The sequence below is a fragment of the Metopolophium dirhodum genome, chromosome 2 (assembly GCF_019925205.1).
Source record: "Metopolophium dirhodum isolate CAU chromosome 2, ASM1992520v1, whole genome shotgun sequence".
NCBI classification, from domain to species: Eukaryota; Metazoa; Arthropoda; class Insecta; order Hemiptera; family Aphididae; genus Metopolophium; species Metopolophium dirhodum.
Genome location: NC_083561.1, coordinates 20377231 through 20398102, shown reverse-complemented (window position 1 = coordinate 20398102; position 20872 = coordinate 20377231). Strand labels below are relative to the sequence as shown.

General features: G+C 31.0%; 2 protein-coding genes and 1 pseudogene across 2 annotated transcripts; 2 read left to right on the top strand and 1 right to left on the bottom strand.

Annotated features, from left to right (window-relative positions):
* The first annotated feature begins 1484 nt into the window (after positions 1 to 1484).
* LOC132938814 (uncharacterized) lies at positions 1485 to 2575 on the top strand (annotated as a pseudogene).
* A 452-nt stretch (positions 2576 to 3027) lies between these two features.
* LOC132938813 (uncharacterized) lies at positions 3028 to 3537 on the bottom strand. The gene is made up of 2 exons (XM_061005822.1): positions 3440 to 3537; positions 3028 to 3386 (listed from the first exon to the last, which is right to left on the bottom strand). The coding sequence occupies exons 1-2, from the start codon at positions 3528 to 3530 to the stop codon at positions 3028 to 3030; spliced, it is 450 nt and encodes a 149-aa protein (XP_060861805.1). The 5' UTR covers positions 3531 to 3537.
* Positions 3538 to 18488: 14951 nt separating this feature from the next.
* LOC132938812 (uncharacterized protein K02A2.6-like) lies at positions 18489 to 19978 on the top strand. Its single transcript, XM_061005821.1, has 4 exons — positions 18489 to 18714; positions 18782 to 18906; positions 19171 to 19333; positions 19620 to 19978. The coding sequence occupies exons 1-4, from the start codon at positions 18489 to 18491 to the stop codon at positions 19976 to 19978; spliced, it is 873 nt and encodes a 290-aa protein (XP_060861804.1).
* The last annotated feature ends 894 nt before the right edge of the window (positions 19979 to 20872 follow it).

The following is a 20872-nucleotide window of genomic DNA, read 5'->3' as shown; positions in this document are numbered from 1 at the left end:
GAAGACGGACGTCCGGGAACCAAGCGTAAGTCCACCTTCCCTTGTCACTGGCGACCCATCGTTGCTGCCAAAGGTACATGGTTTCATTCGTATAATGCGACAGGTTGTAGCCAGCCCCTACAGCCGCCATAGCGCCTTTCCTTATCAGGATCCTATCCTTCTCGATCTTAGCCATCTCCTTTAGTTTCAAGTCCAGGGGGGGTGTCCCCGCCAGTACTTGCAGCGCCACCGTTGACGTGGTGTTATAAGCACCTGTTATCGCCCGCTGTGGTAGTCTCTGGGTTGAGTTTGCTCTACCTCGGTGTTGTACAAGAGACATTCAGTCTAGGGCCCACACCGAGGCCGCGTAGCTCATCTGCGGTATGAATACTGACTTGTATATCTGGAGCGGCGCTCCTTGCCTCAATCCCCAGCTAGTTTTTGCGATACCGTGTAGTCGGCCGAACAGGGCTCTTGTGCTATTCGCTTTCTCTGTCAGGTGTGCGCTGAATTTCAAGCCTTTGTCAAACGTTACGCCGAGATATTTCGCCGACTCAGTTGGTTTAATTCTGGCGGCCCCGAGAAGAAGGACCAGTAGCTTGGAGTGGGAACCTTTGAACCACAGCGTCTGTGATTTGGCTGCCGAGAAGGAAGGTTTACGCTGACTTGCCCATAGCGACGCTCTCTCGAGAAGGGCGTTTGCCCTCGTAGTTAGCTCAGCTCTGTTTTTGCCCGAGATTAGCAGCGCCAGATCATCTGCGTATTATCAGAGAAGTCTCAATATACATTGTCCACGCCAGTCAACATCGCGACACACCTACACATTTTCCGTATATGCTCATACATTACTTTTTGCGTTGTGAACTTATATGTATATTGTATCATTTGAATGTTTAGGTATGGTCATTAACAAATAATGTTAAGGAATGTACTGTAGAAACTATATGACTATACGAGTAATATTCGAATTATATAAATATCATCAAACGAGATATAAATTAAAAGAAAATCATCTTAGCTCATCGGTATAAATTAAAATCACGCTGTACATACCTAGCACATATAAGTCAAAGTGATATCGATCGTCGAACACCACCCCGAAGAAATACAATAAAATTGTAGAAGGCAATCATCACAACCCACGCACGAGGGAAGTGATTTGACATATATTATAATAACGTAGATAATATAAATATCGTTAGGTAGGTATAACACAGTAGTAAAAAGATCTTGCGTGGATAAACGAGCAATATAATAACAGTAGTAAGTGAGTCCATAAAGGTGACACTCCACCGCCACACATACTCCACCACCGCATACACTCCACCCGGACCGACCACAACCGCCACTCCACCCATGCCGACACCACTCCATCCCGGCAGACCACTACCGCCGCCATCAACCCCCCACCCTACACCGTATAGCTGTAACCCCGGCTGTTACACGCGCAATCTTCAGTCGCAGTTTTCCTTTCATAGTGACAAGTTGTAACACAGTGTATAAAAATGGCTTCAAGCAGTGAAAGGGTATACAAATATATTGCGCCTGCACCACCGGCCGAACTCATTGACTGTACCAACTACACAATCGATTTTGTATATCGCAAGTTTTTACAAGTCGGCATCGATCCTACACAGGAGTTCAATGTCTCTGTACGTATAATTACTCCGTCGAGTTTTGTAAACATTCCCGTGAACTTTTTGAAACGTATATAATCATTGATGGGCCATATTCTATCACATATACTGGATACTACAGTAAAATACAAAAGTTTTATTTTTCTGGAGAACGAATTTGTTTTGCTTACGTCTATGATATATAGAGGAAAGTGTATGTTAGTGATAGAATCAAAAGTTGAACATAAATGTAGAATTTTATTCAGTCCGAAAGAACTAATGGAAATTCAAAACATGGAATGGACTATTTTCGAAACCGTAAGCAGAAAAACGATGGTCGTGCGACCAATGATTCTATTACAACTTGATCAGATAACGGAATATTTTAAAAATGATTATAATATTGAAAAAGACGCAACACTCGAAGAATTTGTAGCAATAATCAAAGGAATTCAAATTGAAATAATATCTAAACATGTACCGAAGAACAAATATAGTTTTATAAATCAGATAAAACTGCTCGCAACTGACCAACTAGCAATCAGTTGGATGGAGAAACTTAATAAATCATTAAAAGTATGAATGCGTGATTTTTATTTATTTTAATTATACTAAAATATATATTGACTATTCAATTAGGGTGTCGAAGAAAATTACGGTCCGGAAGATTTCTTCTCGCCTCCGTTTACTCGGCCATGCAAACAGCCAAAGAAGACGGTAATTTTATATATAGTAATAATAATAATAATAATAATAAATATACTTTATAATCAGGTGAACGATGAATACGATGGACCCGCCCCGGCCAGAGACGAAACAAAAAATTTAAAAGTAAAGAAAGTTTATATTCATTTGAAACCTTGAATATAATTGTATTAATTTTTTAGGATTTTTTCGAGACATATGATTCAGCGATGACACCAATAGCAGCCGACAATATAGCAGACGAAAACAATTGTTTTTCTCAATATTTGTTTTGATATAATATACAATTTGTATAATATTTAAAAAATAAAAAAATCTTTTTTCTCTAAATCATATATGTTTTTACTCCCGCCCATAAAAGGGGCGGGACCACCTTGAGATTCACCTATCTAAATACACTTTTACTCCCACCCCATTAATACTCCTACCCCCGGTCTTAGCGCCCCGGTATCACACCACAAGACAGTCTTTTTTGCCTCCACTTCTTTTATATGGGGCGAGATATAGACCCGAACCGATTTTGTACGAGTTGCCCTTATACGGAGCGAGATATAACCCACCGCCCAAATGCGTTGGTGTGTTTCTTTTAAATTCATTAGCTAGCTTAACTACGTTAGAAACGCCGCCAGTTAGAACTCCCAAGGCCGATAGATCAGTAAAAATCGGAATAAGTGGCAACACGCCGTCTTTTTTCGGGACAGTTATTATTCTAGGAACTTTTGTCTTTTTATTTTTGAATGTTTTTCGTGCGACATGTTTTTGCATCTATATTTTTCTTTATAGCGTTTTTAACAGCTTTGATGGCCGCTTTAAACCCACATCCAGCCCCGATTTTACGTTTTGCTTTCATGGCCGTAGTCACGCCCCAAGCTACTGCTTTTTCTTTTAGACTAGAATCTCTTGCCTTGAACCTATTCCAGGCTCGCTGCTCTAGTATATAGTCAGCCTCGTTACGATCTGTGATAGAGTTACTACGATCGTACGCAATATTGTGATCTCTACACGCCGAGTCCAAGGGGTTGATTCCTTTATTTCCGTGAGCTAAACGTTTTTTAAAATTTGTTCCAGGTCCACAATATTGATAACCTACACAGATACAACATAGTTTAAAGGAATTAAAAATAATCACCAAAACTTACCGGGCACGTGAATCTCGTGTGGTAATTTGTTTATAAGCGTGTTGATAAGGCCACCACCATTATTTTTGTTGTTTCTTCGTACGAGTGACATTGTGTACTGATTACATTCTCATTGCTACAAAGATATTTATATATAAAAATGAGGTTAATTGAACAAAAATTAAAACTTGCAGTTTAAAACGTGGACCCACCTACATCGGTTCAGAACTATAGACATGGAACGCTTCTCCCCAATACGATACGAGCGCTTATTATCGGACCTTTGGGCTGTGGAAAAACCAATTTAATTTTCACTTTACTAACCAATATAAACGGAATAAGGTTTCATAACGTTTCCGTATATTATAAAACATTGGATCAACCTAAATATATAATGTTGAATGATATTTTATCAAGCATCGATGGAGTACAATTATTTACGTTCTACGAAAAGGAACAAGTTATTAAACCCGAGAAAATCAAAAAATTGCTAGAAAATACTTTTCCAGAGGTCGACTTAATTTAGTGAATGTTTGCTACCTGGCTCAGATCTATTCAAAAGTACCTAAACAACTTTTGCGTGACAACGCTAATTTTATTGTATTATTTAAACAAGATGAAACTAATTTAAAACATGTTTACATGGAGCATTGCTCTGGCGATATGACATATACTGAGTTTAAAGACTTTTGTACGACATGTTGGCGTAAAGGGAGATTTGAGTTCATCGTAATTAATAACGACTGCGAACGCGACGACAGTCGATATCGTCACGGATTTGACACATTTGTCGTTATATAAACCAACGTTTTTATAAAACTTCGTCATTTGCAAACATGGCTGCTAATGGTGAAGTACTCGGAGAATTGATTAAAGCCAAAGAAAACATTAAACGCAAGTATATAGCATTAAAACACGGTAAAGCCGATATTCGTTCATTGGTATCAGAAACATTATACCCGATTATCGAACCATTGAAAGAAATTAAGTGAAATAAACAAACGTTTCAACCTCAAATCGCAGAACTCGATTCAAAAACTATAACCGAGTCCACAACAAATACGTGATTAAAGAGATGTCTATTTTAGACACGGAAACTTTCACAACTCAACACTGGATCTTTAAACACACTTCTTTGACACAAGACGCAAAAAGTAGGAGTGTAAACAGTTGGTTACAACGTTTGTATCATGGTTTATCATTGGAATACGGAGATGTGGAGTATACAGAGATACAAAAAATATTTGATTCGTTCAAATTCAGTAGAATTTACGTCAAAGGTTTGCACAAACAACGGATTATCAACGAGTTTATGCCACACGCCACCGTCTTTGACTTGGAAAACTAGGAAAATTGTCCTCGGCTTCGTGAATTGAACGAAGAAACACTACCCTGTTGTTTTTTCATATGGAGCTTAATCCAAAACAATGTACATTGTATAAAGTATTTGCATTAAAAAAATGATATCTCAATAATGTTTAATATTATAACAATATTTTTTTATTTAATAAACAATAATAATATTTGAACATTGGTTTATTTTTGTTTTCCTATGCTTAAGAAGGTTTAATTAAAAAAAATCACAGGTATATACAATAATATTTAAACATTGGTTTATTTATAAGGTATAATTTAAAAAATCACAGATATATACAATTATATTTAAACATTGGTTTATTTATAAGGAATAATTTAAAAAATCACAGATATATTACACAATAATATTTAGTTTTACAAGTACCCCCATGGTAACGTTTCTACTACGTCACCGGCCGAATACATAACCATACGTTTATCGTATTCCATTTTAAACGTCTTTGATGTAATTATTGTCGCTAATTCCTTAGTTTTAGAATTTCGTGTTATTTGTTAAAATCACAGTTCTATGTCCCTTATTTCATCGTTTATTATTTTTTTCATACTGTCCATATTTAATTTTTGAATATTTTCGTAACTAAGTGTAAATCCTTTTATTTTTGTCGTTGTCCGATTTTCAATATCTGTGTGCGCTATACTTTTAGGGCCTGTAGATACCCAGTCGGTTATATGTATACCTGGACCTAATTCATCCGTCCACTCACCTAGCATAGTACACCCCGTCTTCACTTCGACATCATCGTAAATATGAAACACACTATCTGTATCGTAATATACGACTTTCTGCCCGAGATTATCTAACATGGTATATAATCTAATCTAGCATTCGATGTTGTGAATGCAGCTACGTATATATTAGTATTATATTCGTGCCCGACGTATTCATTAATTTTTTTATATGACACTTCCACTAAATCGTCAGTCAAAAAAACTATGTTTTCAGTTTCCAATTTACTGTCCAACAATACTTGATACCACCTGTCCGGTTTTGATATTATTTCGGTTTTCGTCTGATTAGGCCTTTGTCCAAACTTACCCCAAAACGAATTTAGACATATTTTAGCAAGTGCTCTTAATCCAGGATTTTCTTTTATATTTTCAATGTCTATATCGATTCCTACTGCATTTTTTACTGCTGAAATATAATCATTAACCGTCCGATAGTCAGTTTTCCACGAGCTTGTTTCTAACTTAATTTTTAAAAATCGCTTAATATACTCCTTAAATAATGTGTTGGATTTTTTTTCAAAATGTTACACTTCATAAATTTTCATGATTTTATATCCTTTTTCTAAAGCTTTTTGTACTTCGTCCGTTGTCCAAGTTCCTATAAGTGCTTTCTGCTCATCGTTGTGTGTACATTGTTTAATTTTATCTATCTGGCATTGTTTACAAAGTGTAAATATTAATTTATTAGTTTTCACCGGAAGTACGGGATGATATAAATCGGTCGGCGGTAGTATTTTGCATTTGATGAAACCATACCAATTTGATTCCGAGAATTTTTTTATTGATGGATAAAAAAATTGTTTAGGATGACCTACGGGGTAATTGTCATAGTACATTACTGTTGGGTACAAACTACACACATCAATGTATTTAATTTTTTATTTTTAACCATTAATTTTGTGGCATTGGTTCTTCCTCCGAAAAATCCGTCTCTGGGGTTTAGTGGTTCAATTACATCATTTTGATACTGCATCATTTGTTTGTAATTTTCGTGCTTTTTCCATTTACAACTCCACATCTCTTCAACTTGGTACCATTTTTGTTTCAAATTAATTGTCCGTCTTATCGTATCGTTGTATTAATCAGTCATAGTGTTATTATTAACGGGGTTAATATCGTTAGGATTAAAACACTCTGGACAACCGTGCCAGAAACAGCCATGATATTGGTATACTTTTTTCTCTGTCTCGTCGTAACCGTCTACTCTAGCACCACATATAATAACTTCTCCACCGTTTAACGCGTGTTTTATATTTTTATTTTCGTTCAATATTTTGCTTTTCAGCCACTTTATCGACTCATCTGAAAAATTGTCTTTTTTAACATTTTGAACGACTGCTATAGTACCACCAGACAAGTCGCTCTGTCGATAAATGGCCATACAAACACTAGCGATCGTTATATATTTAAAAGGATCAATATTACATACATCCAAAAATTGTTTTCTCAGCTCCAAACACCCTATTTGTAATATCTCGACATCCGAATCGCAATATTCTTCCAACTCCAATTGGAAATCGAATACATAATTCTTATTTATCAATTCGTCGTGCCAATTTATAAATGCTGCACGGTGTTTTGTCGTTATAGAATTATAACCGTAATGCGTTTTGTCCGGTAAAGGTCCTACATATCTTTGATTTTCCGGCGTATTAAAAAAATATGGAAAGTACCCTTTTTTTGTTTCTTTAAGTCCAAACGTTTTCGGAAATTCAGATAATTTTGAATGTATAAAATTATGACTTTCTATGAATTTAATGTTTAAGCCCCCATATTTTATTTCGAGCATCATAATTTTGGTCCCGTTACGAATTACTTCGTACTTGACGGTCGGCATATTTTTTAAAATGTACTGTATAATGAAATAGGTGTCGTACGCTTTCGAATTATGTGCTATGTAAGTTGTTCCTTTTATTACTTTGCTCAGCGCCCATTTACAAAATGTATCATTGGCCGAACTAGCGTCGTCTGTCATATTTTCGGCCTTCAAAATCGTGAGCAATAACCATATTTGGTATGTGCGTACCGGTATTTTGCTGAGCTTCATAGTCAAAAAATACATAATTTGTCGAAAACATACAGTTTTTCTGTTTTTATGTAGATTTTTTGTTACAGACACATGATTCTACACAATATCCTCCTTTACCGGTTCTCCGTTGCATAAAACATTTATGGTCACTTATTCGAATGTTTTCTTGCTTGCAATTTAACAAAAAATCATGGTCTAATCCTATATTTATAAAAATATTGCTATCAACAAAAAATGTAGTACAATCGATCAGATTATTAGCCATTTTTGTTAGGTACGTTCACGACTGTCTCGAAATAAGTTAGTAATAGAGCACACACGACTCATTTGACGGAAGACTCACGACTGTCTTGTGGTGTGATACCGGGGCGCTAATACCGGGGGTAGGAGTATTAATGGGGTGGGAGTAAAAGTGTATTTAGATAGGGGAATCTCAAGGTGGTTATAAAGTGTTTATAAATCCATTCTTCTATCATATGGTAAAACTATTAACTAATCAGTAATCAGTAATAAATATTTTGAGTTTCTGACAAAATTTAAATTATTTTATCAAGTCTAATAAGTTATAATATCTAAACACATTTTTGAAATGATAATCGGTAATTGGATATTTCCATCTGATATAAAACCATATTATCACAGGTTAGATACAATTTTATTTAATCTGTGATATCACAGCGCAATACCTGTTAAATGGGCACGACAGTACCACGTTATGTAGTTGTAAAGAATTGATCAACATAACATTAAGTATATGATAATATAATCACTAATTAAAAAATACGTAAATAAAAAATTATTATTAATCAAAATATATAGGTACTGCAGGGTACATACCACATGACTTTTTTTTTGATCCTGGCATGATTTTGTCGGAGTTTGCGACTTGTTAATGCCTAAATATTCGTTAAATTTACTGCTACTGGGCAATTTAATAAACCCAACAGTAAAAACCAGAAGTAAAAACGAAATTATATCTCAATTTAACAATACCCATAAGTCGTAACGATCATAATCGATAATAACTAATAAGTACAACGGTCATGCGAATTGGACCTTAATATCTTATCATCACTCCCAGCCGAACACATCCGTGATGTTTACCGAAATCACGGTCTTAGAAGATAAGGTCGGACAACTATACATTATCAGCATTCCGCTTAGTGAGGCAAATCCATTTCAAAATTTGGCCGCTGTACAATTGAGCGCTGCCCTGCAGACTTTTTTTGAGGTTATGGCAGCATAGTATTATACAAGTTTAAAATAACTTTCGACCATATAAACTAGCTAGTTTATTATAAACCAACTAGTTTATATGGTCGGAGAAAATAATATAATAATATAGTCTATAAAAATAACCTGGACTACCATATATATATTGTTCTTAACCTCAAAATAAGTCTAGCCGGCAGCGCTTTTGCGGCAACTTGGGAAATGTTTTTGCCTCATTAAGCGGAAATATTGTAATAGGCGGGAGGGTGGGTAGTTGTCGGACCTTATCTTCTAAGACCGTGACCGAAATGTTTCATAACATGTGGTTATTTGTTGATAACCTGATAATTGATAACGCTTGTCACTTCATACTTCATAATTTTTATATGACAGTTACAACTTAAAAGCTTATAATCTAAGACCGTGCTTAAAAGTTAAATTATATTAAAATACATAATATCTAATTAATTCATTATTTCAGTTTTTATAAGTCATGGTAGTTAGTACGTTTAAATTTTTGTTTACTAGTTCTTATCGTTTGGAAATATTTGCATTCGTTTTAAACTGACATCAGAATATGTAATTTCGATACATAATTTGGTATTTTTAACTAATTACACTAAGACTTAAAAGGTACTTTATATCTCATAGAAAAATTATATTTTTATTCATTACCATCATTATTTAAAATTATATATAGAATGTTATGTATAGCTTAATTATTTATCAATTTGTTAATGCCTTCAATGTCATATTTAATTATGATAGTATAACAATGTACTAACGCATGATACATATCGAAGACTTAATAGTATGTACCTATTATTGTAATTTTTTTTTTTTTTTATGAGTGAAAAAATTTCTTTACAGTACCTACTATAAATCTGTTACGTTCTGGCCGAAAAAGGTGCTAAATAATAAAATATGCCACTGAATACAATAATCATATTTAATTATATCGGTAGTTAGTATGTAAATATAGAATGCTTAATCCAGTTTTATATTCTGAGTGGTAATGTTAATACATTTATTGATTACCTTTACATTATACAATATACATTTTTGTACCACTAGATAAGAGATTGATTTAACCCTCATATTTATTGGAGGTTTTGAGACCAATAATTCTTTAAACTTCAACTATTAATCTTATAAAATGTAAATTTTAAATCTAAAGTATTAACATTTTTCTTAAATTCTTGAAATGTAGATTATACCTTGTGAGATTTTTAATGGCCACTAAGATATACTTATTAATTATTATACATACTTATATTAATAATTACTATTATTTATCACCTACTTATTCATTTTATTGGAGACGATTCATATTCTTCAATTGCAAGTCATTGTACATTTTGTGCCTATCTAAGATTTCAAATTTGAAATTGGCATTTTCATCACAATTCAATGTGTAATTTTCATTTATTTACAAGTATCTAGATTCTAGATTCTCTGATGTATTTACCATAATTTCACTTTAATTCCTGCATCGTGACTCATGACTCATGAGTAATAATTTCTAAAAAATTAAAACATTTTTAAAGTTCTTGAAATATAAACAAGATGAACCATTTTGAATAAGATATTTTTTAAATTTCGTTGTTGTCATTATTCTCAAATATTCTTCAATTTCTCTAAAAGTTGTTGTTCATTTGTACAATTGTACCTATCTAGGATTTCAAATTTCAAAATAGCTTTTTCATCAATAATTCAATTTTTTTTTTAAACTTAATCTGTTATTACTTATTACTGTTTTTACCTTTGTTTAATTATTGTTTTATTTTTATTTGTATATAATCACCCTGTATTGTTTGGCGTTTACCTATTTATTGTTATAATATTCATTTTCATTACTACAAATTGTGTTGTACTATTGGGCACTTAGCCCGTTCATACATAAATAAATAAATAAATAAATGAATAAATGTGTATTCATTGTTTATTTAATTTTTATTTAGCCCATTGATTTAAATTATAACTGTTATTAGATATGGTCTTTTTTCTTCAAACAGTTTACAAAAAAAGATTATTATTATGTATGGTAAATTATTATGAAAATTGAAAGCAATTTTTTATTTCTCTAAAAGTCATTGTTCCCAAGATTTCAAACGTGACATTATTTTTTTTATTTAACTATATTCTCCATATTATTCATATTGTGTCATTGTGATGTCTGATGATATATTTTTACTTTAATGTAATTCAGCATAATATTTCAGCACCTAAATATCTAGATTTTCTAATATATTTACTTTAATTACTGATTCATGACTCATGAGTAATCATTTATAAAGAATTAAAACATTTTTAAGATTATTGACATTTAGACACGTTGAACCATTTTAAATTAGACATTTTTAAATTCCATAGTCGTCATTATTCTCAATAAAATTATTCTTCAGTTTATCTAAGTCATTGTTCATTTGTACCTAAATAGGATTTCAAATTTCAAATTAACTTTTTCATCACAATTCTATGTGTATCTTGATGTGTATTCTTAATTTCCTAAATTTTTAAATGTGACATAATTTTTTTTATTAAATCATGTTCTCCATAATGATATTGTAACGCAAAGTGGAACAAATCAGAATATTTTAGATACTTATATCTAGATTTGCTATTTTTCTAAATGTATTTAACATTATTTTGACTCATGAGTAATCATTTCATAGAATTTAACAATTTACTTAATAAATATTTTAATAATTAATAAATATTTGCATGTATGGTTTTTTGTTGGTTTGTGTTAATAAAATTATAGAATTTATAACTTTTTGACTTATAAAACTTTAATGCAGTAATATTTTACAAAGTTATTCATACAAAAGCAACTATTTTGAGGGCTTATGAAAGCCTTATCATTATTTTCTACTAGTTTGTTTAAACATTAGTCGCATTTAATAGTGTAATAAATATAGAAATCAATACAATGTAGAGGACGATTGAAGTCATTTAAACCTCTGCCATGAACCAAAATTCTGCAAGCCTAAAATGACAGTCATAATCATATTGTATTGAGAGTATATAACTTGTTGCAAATAAAAGAATTGCGAGTATTTAAACAACTAGTTGGTACCTATATTGATATAAGTTTTTAAAGACTTGTAGACTGTAGTTTATTTTACAAGGTTATTTGCACAAAACCAACTATTTTTAACCATTTTGAGCATATGAATACTTTAAAATATCTATTTATTAAGTAATTTGTTTAAACATTTGTCTCATTTAATAATGTAATAAATATAGCAAAATAGTAAATATACATATAATTTATTATTCGATTGCACCTCTTGTACGAATAAAGTTCACTCAGTTTAAATTAGGTATGAAGTATGTTTTTATTGGTCATTTAAAACTGCTGACTTTCATAAACTCTAAATTTCTTTAGATACCTACCTATATTGGATATTAACGAATAATGAATTTGCTTTTAAATTTAGTTTACCATACATAATAGCTCAATCATTTTAATATAATAATATTTACTAAACTACAACAATAATGTATCATTTTATTAGTGAATATTGATCCTTACGTATCAAAATTGTACACATTTCAAATATATTTACATTTATTAATACTAAATTGAGTGTAAAAATGGTCTTTCGGAAATCATGAATTTGCTTTTAAATTTATTTTACTCTGCATAATATCTTGATTCCTCGGTAATTTTAATATACTAATATTTATTAAATGGTTCAACAATTATTTGTCTTTATATCAGTGAATGTTGATCCTTACTTATCAAAATTGTGACCGCCTGGTACTTTTGGGGATTTCCACTTTACCGCCCGGTAATTTTGGGAACTCCCATTTTACCGCCCGCTGAACGGAAAAACGTTGCTTTCCAACGGTTCAACCGTCATCGAAAACTAAGCTATCGGTGCAGGCGTGACAAAAAATGTATTTTAGTATATTATAATTAACTTAATAATAGAACATTTCCAACACTTTTATTTTATTTTAAAATTAACTCATAAATTCAACTATAAAAATCCATTCCGATTCAATGACGAAATAGATTCAGTTAAAACCTACTATTATACAGTAAAGCTAATTGCCAGTGGTGTATTTTATTTTTTTAGTATACATTTTTGTAGTTTTGGTTATTCAGTTGGTGTATTTTGGACTATTTCACTTCACAATTGTTGACCCCTTACCCATCTCGACATCTAACTGACACAATCATAAAAAAGTATCAACTAGATCAGAAACTTCTTTAAAATTTGAGGTTGAAGCATTTTTACTATTCCAAAAGATGGGTAATAAAATCAAACAACATTGTAAAACCAATATCAGCTATCTGATCAGAATATAAAACAAATTAGACGCATTTATGAGAAAAAAAATACATAATATTTAAGAAATGAGAACAATTAATTATCTACTTTTCTAAAATATTTATGATTTAATGAGAGTAAAAATAATTCAAACTATTATTATAATAATTTTTGAAGAGGACAAATACTTGGAACCAGCATAAACGAAAAAAAACTGTATAAATAATGCATGGTTAGGTTTGAGTGGACAGGACACGTCTGACGATCAGAATGAGTGCATTGAGTAAGTTACCAAAAACAAGATATCTTGAAAATACCAACAGGCAGGCCTAGGCAAAGACAGCTCGATACTAAAGAAAGAGATTTGAAGAAAATCAACCCGTTAATGCCTATGGAAGTGATGTCGATAGAGAGAGGTGGAACCGTGCGTTGGAACCAGGGATGTTAAATGGAACGCTGTATGTCAAAGAAAAAGTAATCCTAACATTTTAGTTATTGTCAAAAATATTACGTTTTGGTCTCATGTAGGATATGATATTTAATATTATTTAAAAATCGATTATCAATCATTATTAGAAATATATCTTTATAGTAAACAGTAGGAAGTCACACTCAATAAACTAAAATTACAATCATATAAATTATAAATCAATAAACCTTTCACGGTTCTCTAACGGATTAGGGATTATTAGATAATCAATTTACTATAGCTTATTATAGGTGTAATAAACTGTCTTGTATAGGCAATTCAGAATACAGTAATCTGTAAACTGATACTGAACTATTGTAAATTATATTATATAAATTAATTAAAAACCTAATTAACAAAAAAAAAAATGGAAATACGTACCTAGGTTTTCTAAAAAATAAAGATAGTTTATTAATAATATTATTATTATCTTCTAAAAATATCTTATTTTAATAATAAATAAGAAGTAGATGCATTTTATTTACTAACTTAATTATTTGCATAATTTGGTATGCAATTTAAATTAATATAATTAATTGTATGATATTTAAATTTTTTCACAATCTATATCTAAGACATAATGCGTATATGTGCGATAAGAGGGAAACAAATAACATGATTTACATAATTTGGGGAAAGAAGCCACCCACTGATGACACTTTCAACTTGGTTTAAAAAATTATTTTTAAATATTTTATTTTCCCCATAATATTTTAAGTTTTTTACTTTTTTAAATGAAAACATAGAGTTTTAATTTTATATTCCAAAGCAGAATATTTTTCTTAGTATTTAGATACATGAAAATCGAATTTGGGGTGAGTAGTTTATGAGTTATAAATACTCAAAGTTTTGATGAGTGGAGAAGTGGACAAACATTTCGCGGGGTAACAACGTACCACTCCACTCAACTCTTCTAAACTTTAAATATTTATAACTCATAAACTACTCATCCCAAATTCGATTTTCATGTATCAAAATACTAAGAAAAATATTCCGCTTTGGAATATAAAATTAAAACCCTATGTTTTTATTCAAAAAAGAAAAAACTTAAAAAATTATAAGGATGAAAAATATTTAAAAACATAGTTTGTTAATAAAAACGTTGTTTTATAAGTAATTTGAAACTATGTAAAAAAAATATTTTCAAGGGCATAGATGGTCCAAGCACAGTTCTGTGGAGGGGGGGGGGGGGGGTAACAACACACATACGTATTTTTAAATAAATACCTTTATATTTCACTTCTGTTATGTCAGTATTTTCAGCATCTGAAATTTAATTAAACTAGAAATATTGTAGAACAATACTCCTCATTATTATTCAACGTCACTTTTATAAAGTAGACGTTATTATTGAATAATTAAATATTGTGATCTTAATTATGAGCTGAAAGTGATGTTAGAGAGGTTAGTGAGACGGAGGATAAGCTCTCTAATACATCATATTAAAAAAAAATTAACAAACTTAGATAATATATAAATAGGTATATGATTACTATGTGTGAGAAATGCTCCCTCGGATAGGAGCCAAAATTCAAAATACTGACAAAATAATAAACACGATTCACGAATGACTTATAAGAATTGTATGGACAAGGGCATCCTGGAAGCGCAATAGTTCTTGAGAGGAGGGCAACAACATACGTACGTAATTTTAAACAAATATCTTTATTTTCCACTTTTATTATGTCAGCTTTTTCTTTATCTGAAATTTAATTATACAAGTATTTATTAGAGAACAATACTACACATCATTATTCAATTTGACTCTTGTAACATAACTGTTACCTAATGCAGTCTTAGGGCGTTAACCTATAAACATAGTACATGCATATCAATACACTAAAGTGACAGAGTGACTTAAATGTTATATTTAAATAATATTTAACTACCATCCGGAAGCATTATTTTCACTATGATTGTGCTCATATAAAATAGTTTGCGATGGAATACAGTGGCTATTTGAAGAATGAATATCAATAACCTTTTTAGGTTGATACTCTAGCATAGTCATTCCTAACCTTTTTTTGCTTAACACCCCTTTTAGATATTAAAAAATATCATACCACCCCCCCAACCCAGATTTGTATGTACTAAATTCTTAAATCTAATAAAGTTAAACGATCCCAATCCCTCAAAATTAAAAAAGCCTGCAAGGGGGAGGTACCGCCGACGGGCCAAGTTGGGAGTCACTGCTAGCACGTCAGGAATTTTGGATGGGGAGTGAGAGCTTTATTTGCGTACGAGGATTCATAAAATAGGTATTGCTGTTATACAGCTTAACAGCTGATATAACTTGTCATCGTACAAAGCATTTCTTATTGACGGTTTTCTATATAAATAAACTTTTATTCAGGATGATGGTTTTTGCACAGAACAAACAGAAGGGAATCCTAAGGCTTATCGAAATACCGTCCGACATTTCTAGATTTTAAACGTGCTACCACGTACCGAGAAATTCTCTTTTTTTAAGTTTTCTGTGGTTTGTGGCTACACTGTTAATCTGCAATTCCACTCATAACAACAACAACAACAACAACAACAACACATGGCTAGCACGTCTGTCGATTTTCACGGTTACGTTTCGATTTTTTTGCGCTCCTAAGTCCAAACGTTTTTTGGATTTGCTGTTATTTGTTCTTATTTGCTGTTATTTGTTTTATTTAAAAAAAAAATAAAATTAGTACTGCTTAGATTATTTAAAATTAGTGTACGTAATTTGTTTTGTAATCTTCTGTGTACCTATGCATTTTTGTTCATTCATCTACTAAATAATGATAAATAAAATATGTATAGTTTTTGTTTTTCTTAGATTCTGTACTTAGATAAATGGTAAAAATGCAATTTCTTAAAAAAAAATCGGTTTGATTGTTTGAATTTAATAATATACTAGAAATTTGAACGAATAAACAGTGCTGTACGATATAAAGAAAAAAAGGGAAATTCCCGGGACGTGGCAGCACGTTTAAATTCTAGAAATGTCGGACGTGGTTTTATCATCTCCCATAAGAGCCTATGTTAAATGAAATATGATTCCCTTCTGTTTGTTCTGTGGTTTTTGTCCTTCACACAATATATTATGCAAAATGATAAGTGGTATATTATATAATATATAAATGGGCAATATAATCATAGCTAATGTCATGATAATGATAACAAATTGTATTATCAATATTATTATATTTTAGGTTAAGTCACAAATGTATGACATTATTATGACTAGCACACTTACTACGCAGTAGTGTCCTAATATAATATAATAATGTAATATTGTAATTTATGTAATTTCAATATATTCATAACAAAGTGTTCTTAAATATAATTAACAGTCACATTTATTATAACATGGCGCAGTCGAGGTAGGATACAAGTGTTAAATTAAAGATTAAATAGATAAATTCAGATTACAAAATACTGAAACTAGCACCGATGGCATTGGAATTTAATAGACCCAATGGTCTGTGCCTCGAAGTCTGAAAATTTCAAAATGTTTAAACAAGAAATCGAAATATATTTTAAAGCGACAGAAACGAATAAGAAAGACTCAGATGTACAAATGGCTCGCTTATTAAATTTGATGGGTCATGATGGCTTAAAATTATACAATACAATCAAGAAGGTTGGAGAAGAATCAGTAGAAACAATATTAAAATTACTGGAAGAATACTGCATTCCTAAAATCAATGAAATTATAGAACATTTTAATTTCTTTAACCGAAAACAACATGATGGTGAACAGTTTGATGTATGGTACACGGATCTGAAAAAATTAATCAAAGGATGTAATTTTGGAGAAGCTGAGAACAAAATATTAAGAACGTAAATAGTGTTGGGAATATTTGATAAAGAAACCCAAACCAGATTGTTAAGAGATGATGTTGCGTTGAACAAAGTAGTATCATATTGCCAATCAGTGGAACGGGCAGAGTCAAACAGAAGGATGTTGATCACGGGAAATGAATCAGACAAGGCCATGCATGAAGTAGTAAACAAATATAGGACCAAGGAGCAGAATCAGAACAAATCGTGGAAAAAGGACGAGTCAAATCAAAATCAGTATAATAGCAGTCAACCAAATCAGTTAAAGGATCGTCAAATGAGGAAGAAAGGTGATAGTTTTAATAATATGATTACCTAATTGTAATATATGTGGGTCAAATCATGTATATAAAAACTGTCCAGCATAGGTATGGGAAACGTTGTAAAAATTGTAATGGGTGTCATCATTTTGCTAAAATGTGTAAAAAGAAAAAACAGTATGATAACAAGTATGAAATGAAAAAAGCGCAAGAAATAAAGATTGAAAATAGAGAAGAGCATGGCACGTTTACAGTAGAATCAGTTCATAAGTTGTGGTCTATAAAAAATGAATGGTGTAAAACATTTGAAATAAATGGTAAGAAAATTAATTTCAAGTTAGACAGTGAAGCTGAGATAAACACATTGTCAGAGGAAGATTATTTAGGTACCTATACAGAAGTTAATAAAAAATACAAAAGTAACATTAGAAGTGTATGGTGGATTTAAGATGAAACCAATTGGAGAAATAAAAACTAATTGACATTAGATGATTTCAGTATAGAAACAGAGTTCATAGTGATAGATAAGGTTTACAAGAGTAGGTCGATTATAGGACTTCGTAATGCGAAAGCAGTTCCCGTGACGCCGTCGGTTCAAACAGGAAAAAAAAAAAAAAGGTCGATAATAAGACTACCAATACTTAAAGAATTAAAATTAATAAAAAATGTAGATTTGATAGCAACAAAACATAACAATGAGTTGAACAAAAATACATTTTTGGAAATGAACTTAGATGTGTTTGAAGGTGTAGGTTGTTTCCCTGATGTATGTAGTCTTAAATTGAAAGAAGGAATAATACCAAAAGCTAGTATAGCTAGAAGAGTACCTATTAAAATTAAAGATAAATTAAAATTCAAATTAGAAGAACTTGTAAAAAAAAATATAATAACACCAATGGATAAACCAAGTGAGTGGGCAAATAATTTGGTAGTAGTACAAAAACCAGATTCATCGCTTAGAATTTGTCTAGATCCAAAAGAATTAAATAACTGCCTTTTAAGAGAACAATATTCAGTACCAACGTTAGAAGAAATTACTCCAAAATTAATAAACAAAAAATATTATATTGTGTTTGACTTAAGAGATGGATATTATCATATCAAATTAGATGAAAAATCGAGTAAGTACATTTAGCACACCGTTTGGTAATTTTAGGTTCTTAAGGTTAGCATTTGGATTGAGTGTAGCACCAGAACTGTTTATGAAACAAAATGAAAAATACTTTGGAGATATAGAGGGTGTAATTATCTATTTTGATGACATATTAATTGCCGCAGATTCAATAGAACAGCATGAACAAATAATGAATAAGGTAATAGATAGAGCTAGAAAATATAACATAAAGTTTAACATATCTAAGTTACAGTATAAGCAAATAGAAGTTAAATTATAGGATTAAAGTTTAATGAGAAAGGCATGAGTCCTAATAGTAAGAGAGTTGAAGTGATAAAAAAGTTAAAAAATCCCAGTAATAAAAAAGAGCTACAGCAAATTTTAGGTGTTGTAAATTATTTAAGACAGTTAATACCAAATGTATCAGGAATAATTGGGCTAATGAGAAATTTGTTAAAAAAAGATTCAGTGTGGAACTAAGACGGAAGAGCACAAAAAAATATTAGATACAATTAAAAGTTTGATTAGTGAAAAGTCCTTACTAGTACATTTTAATGCTAATAAACCAGTTCATATACAATGTGATGCTTCTAAAAAAGCTATTGCATGTTGTTTGCTACAAGAGGGTAACCCTGTATGGTTTGCGTCAAGGTCGTTAACAGAAACTGAGCAGATGTATGCAATTATTGAAAAAGAGTTGTTAGCAATCACCTTTGCATTAAAAAAGTTTCACTATTACATATATGGACACAATGATATGAAAATATATACTGACCACCAGCCATTAGTGTCAATAATAAAAAAAAAGTATAGAAAAAATTGAAAATAACAGGTTGAAAAGATTGAAATTAAAGCTGATGAATTATAACTTTATATTAGATTATCTACCTGGAAAATATATGTATATTGCAGACCTGTTGACAAGAAATATTATTTATAAAGAAGAAAAAGATGATGAGTCGTTGAGAGATTTAATACACACAGTAAAAGTAGCAGAAATAAAATACAGTACAGAAAAACTAAGTGAGTTAAAATCAGAGACTAATAATGATACAATATTAAAAAGAGTGATAGATTATTATGTGAATGGATGGCCAAATCAACTAAAAGAAGAGAATGAGATTAATCACTATTATAAAATAAAAGTGGAGTTGACAGTTGAGGAGGGATTGGTGTACTTTAATAATAGGGTAGTTATACCAAGAGTATTGAGAGGTGAAATGTTAAGGAGGATACATGAAAGTCATCAAGGAATCGAAAAATCAAAATAGTTAGCTAAACAGCATGTATATTGGCCTGGAATTATGTCAGATATAACTAATTTAGTGTTAACATGCCTAGTGTGTAACAAATATAATAGAAGTAATAAGAAAACCGAATTAATGAGTCATGAAATACCAAAAATACCATTTGATAAAGTAGGAGCAGATATAGCTCAATTGGGTGGAAAAGATTATTTAATTATTGTAGATTATTTTTCAAGATAGGTAGAAGTAAGCAAACTAAAATGAAAAACGGCAAAAGAGATAATAAAAAAGTGTAAAAAAATATTTGCAAGGTTTGGTATCCCTAGTATCTTAATAGCTGATAATATGCCTTTTAATAGCTATCAGTTTAGATTATTTGCTAAAGAGTGGGGAATGGATATAAATAACTCAAGTCCAAATTATCCAGTCAGTAATGGATTAGCAGAAAAATATGTTGGCATTATAAAGAAAAAAATGAAACAATTTGGTGAAACAGGTGGTGAGATAGAGGATTTTCTATTAAACTACAGAAATACCCCGTTAGCCAATATAGGTTTGTCACCTGTAAATCTAATACAAAATAGGATTTTAAAAACAAAATTACCTATAAAAGATATACTAGTTAAAAATATGAAGATGAATATCAATAAAAAAATGATAGAAAATAATCAAAAAAAGTACTTTGACAAAAAAAGGACAGTGAAAGAAACAGTATTTGAAGAAAACGAAAAGATATGGTTACAGGATAAATTAAAAAAAACATGGAGTGAGGCAACAATCATAAGAAAGTTAAAATGGCCAAGATGTTACCTAGTCAGAGATTGGAAAGGAAGAGAGTTAAGGAGAAAATTATATTTCTTAGGAAAAGGAAGACATTAAGTTTAGAAATTGAGGAGGAAATAGATGAAAAAATAACAA

Excerpts from the sequence above, each read along its gene's own strand:
- LOC132938812 (XM_061005821.1), top strand. The coding sequence starts at position 18,489 with ATGGATAAACCAAGTGAGTGGGCAAATAATTTGGTAGTAGTACAAAAA. Across the intron at positions 18,715-18,781 it reads CAAATTAGATGAAAAATCGA|CACCAGAACTGTTTATGAAA; the intron begins GTAAGTACATTT and ends GATTGAGTGTAG. Across the intron at positions 18,907-19,170 it reads ATGAACAAATAATGAATAAG|ATTCAGTGTGGAACTAAGAC; the intron begins GTAATAGATAGA and ends TGTTAAAAAAAG.
- LOC132938813 (XM_061005822.1), bottom strand. The coding sequence starts at position 3,530 with ATGTCACTCGTACGAAGAAACAACAAAAATAATGGTGGTGGCCTTATC. Across the intron at positions 3,387-3,439 it reads ACACGAGATTCACGTGCCCG|GTTATCAATATTGTGGACCT; the intron begins GTAAGTTTTGGT and ends GTATCTGTGTAG.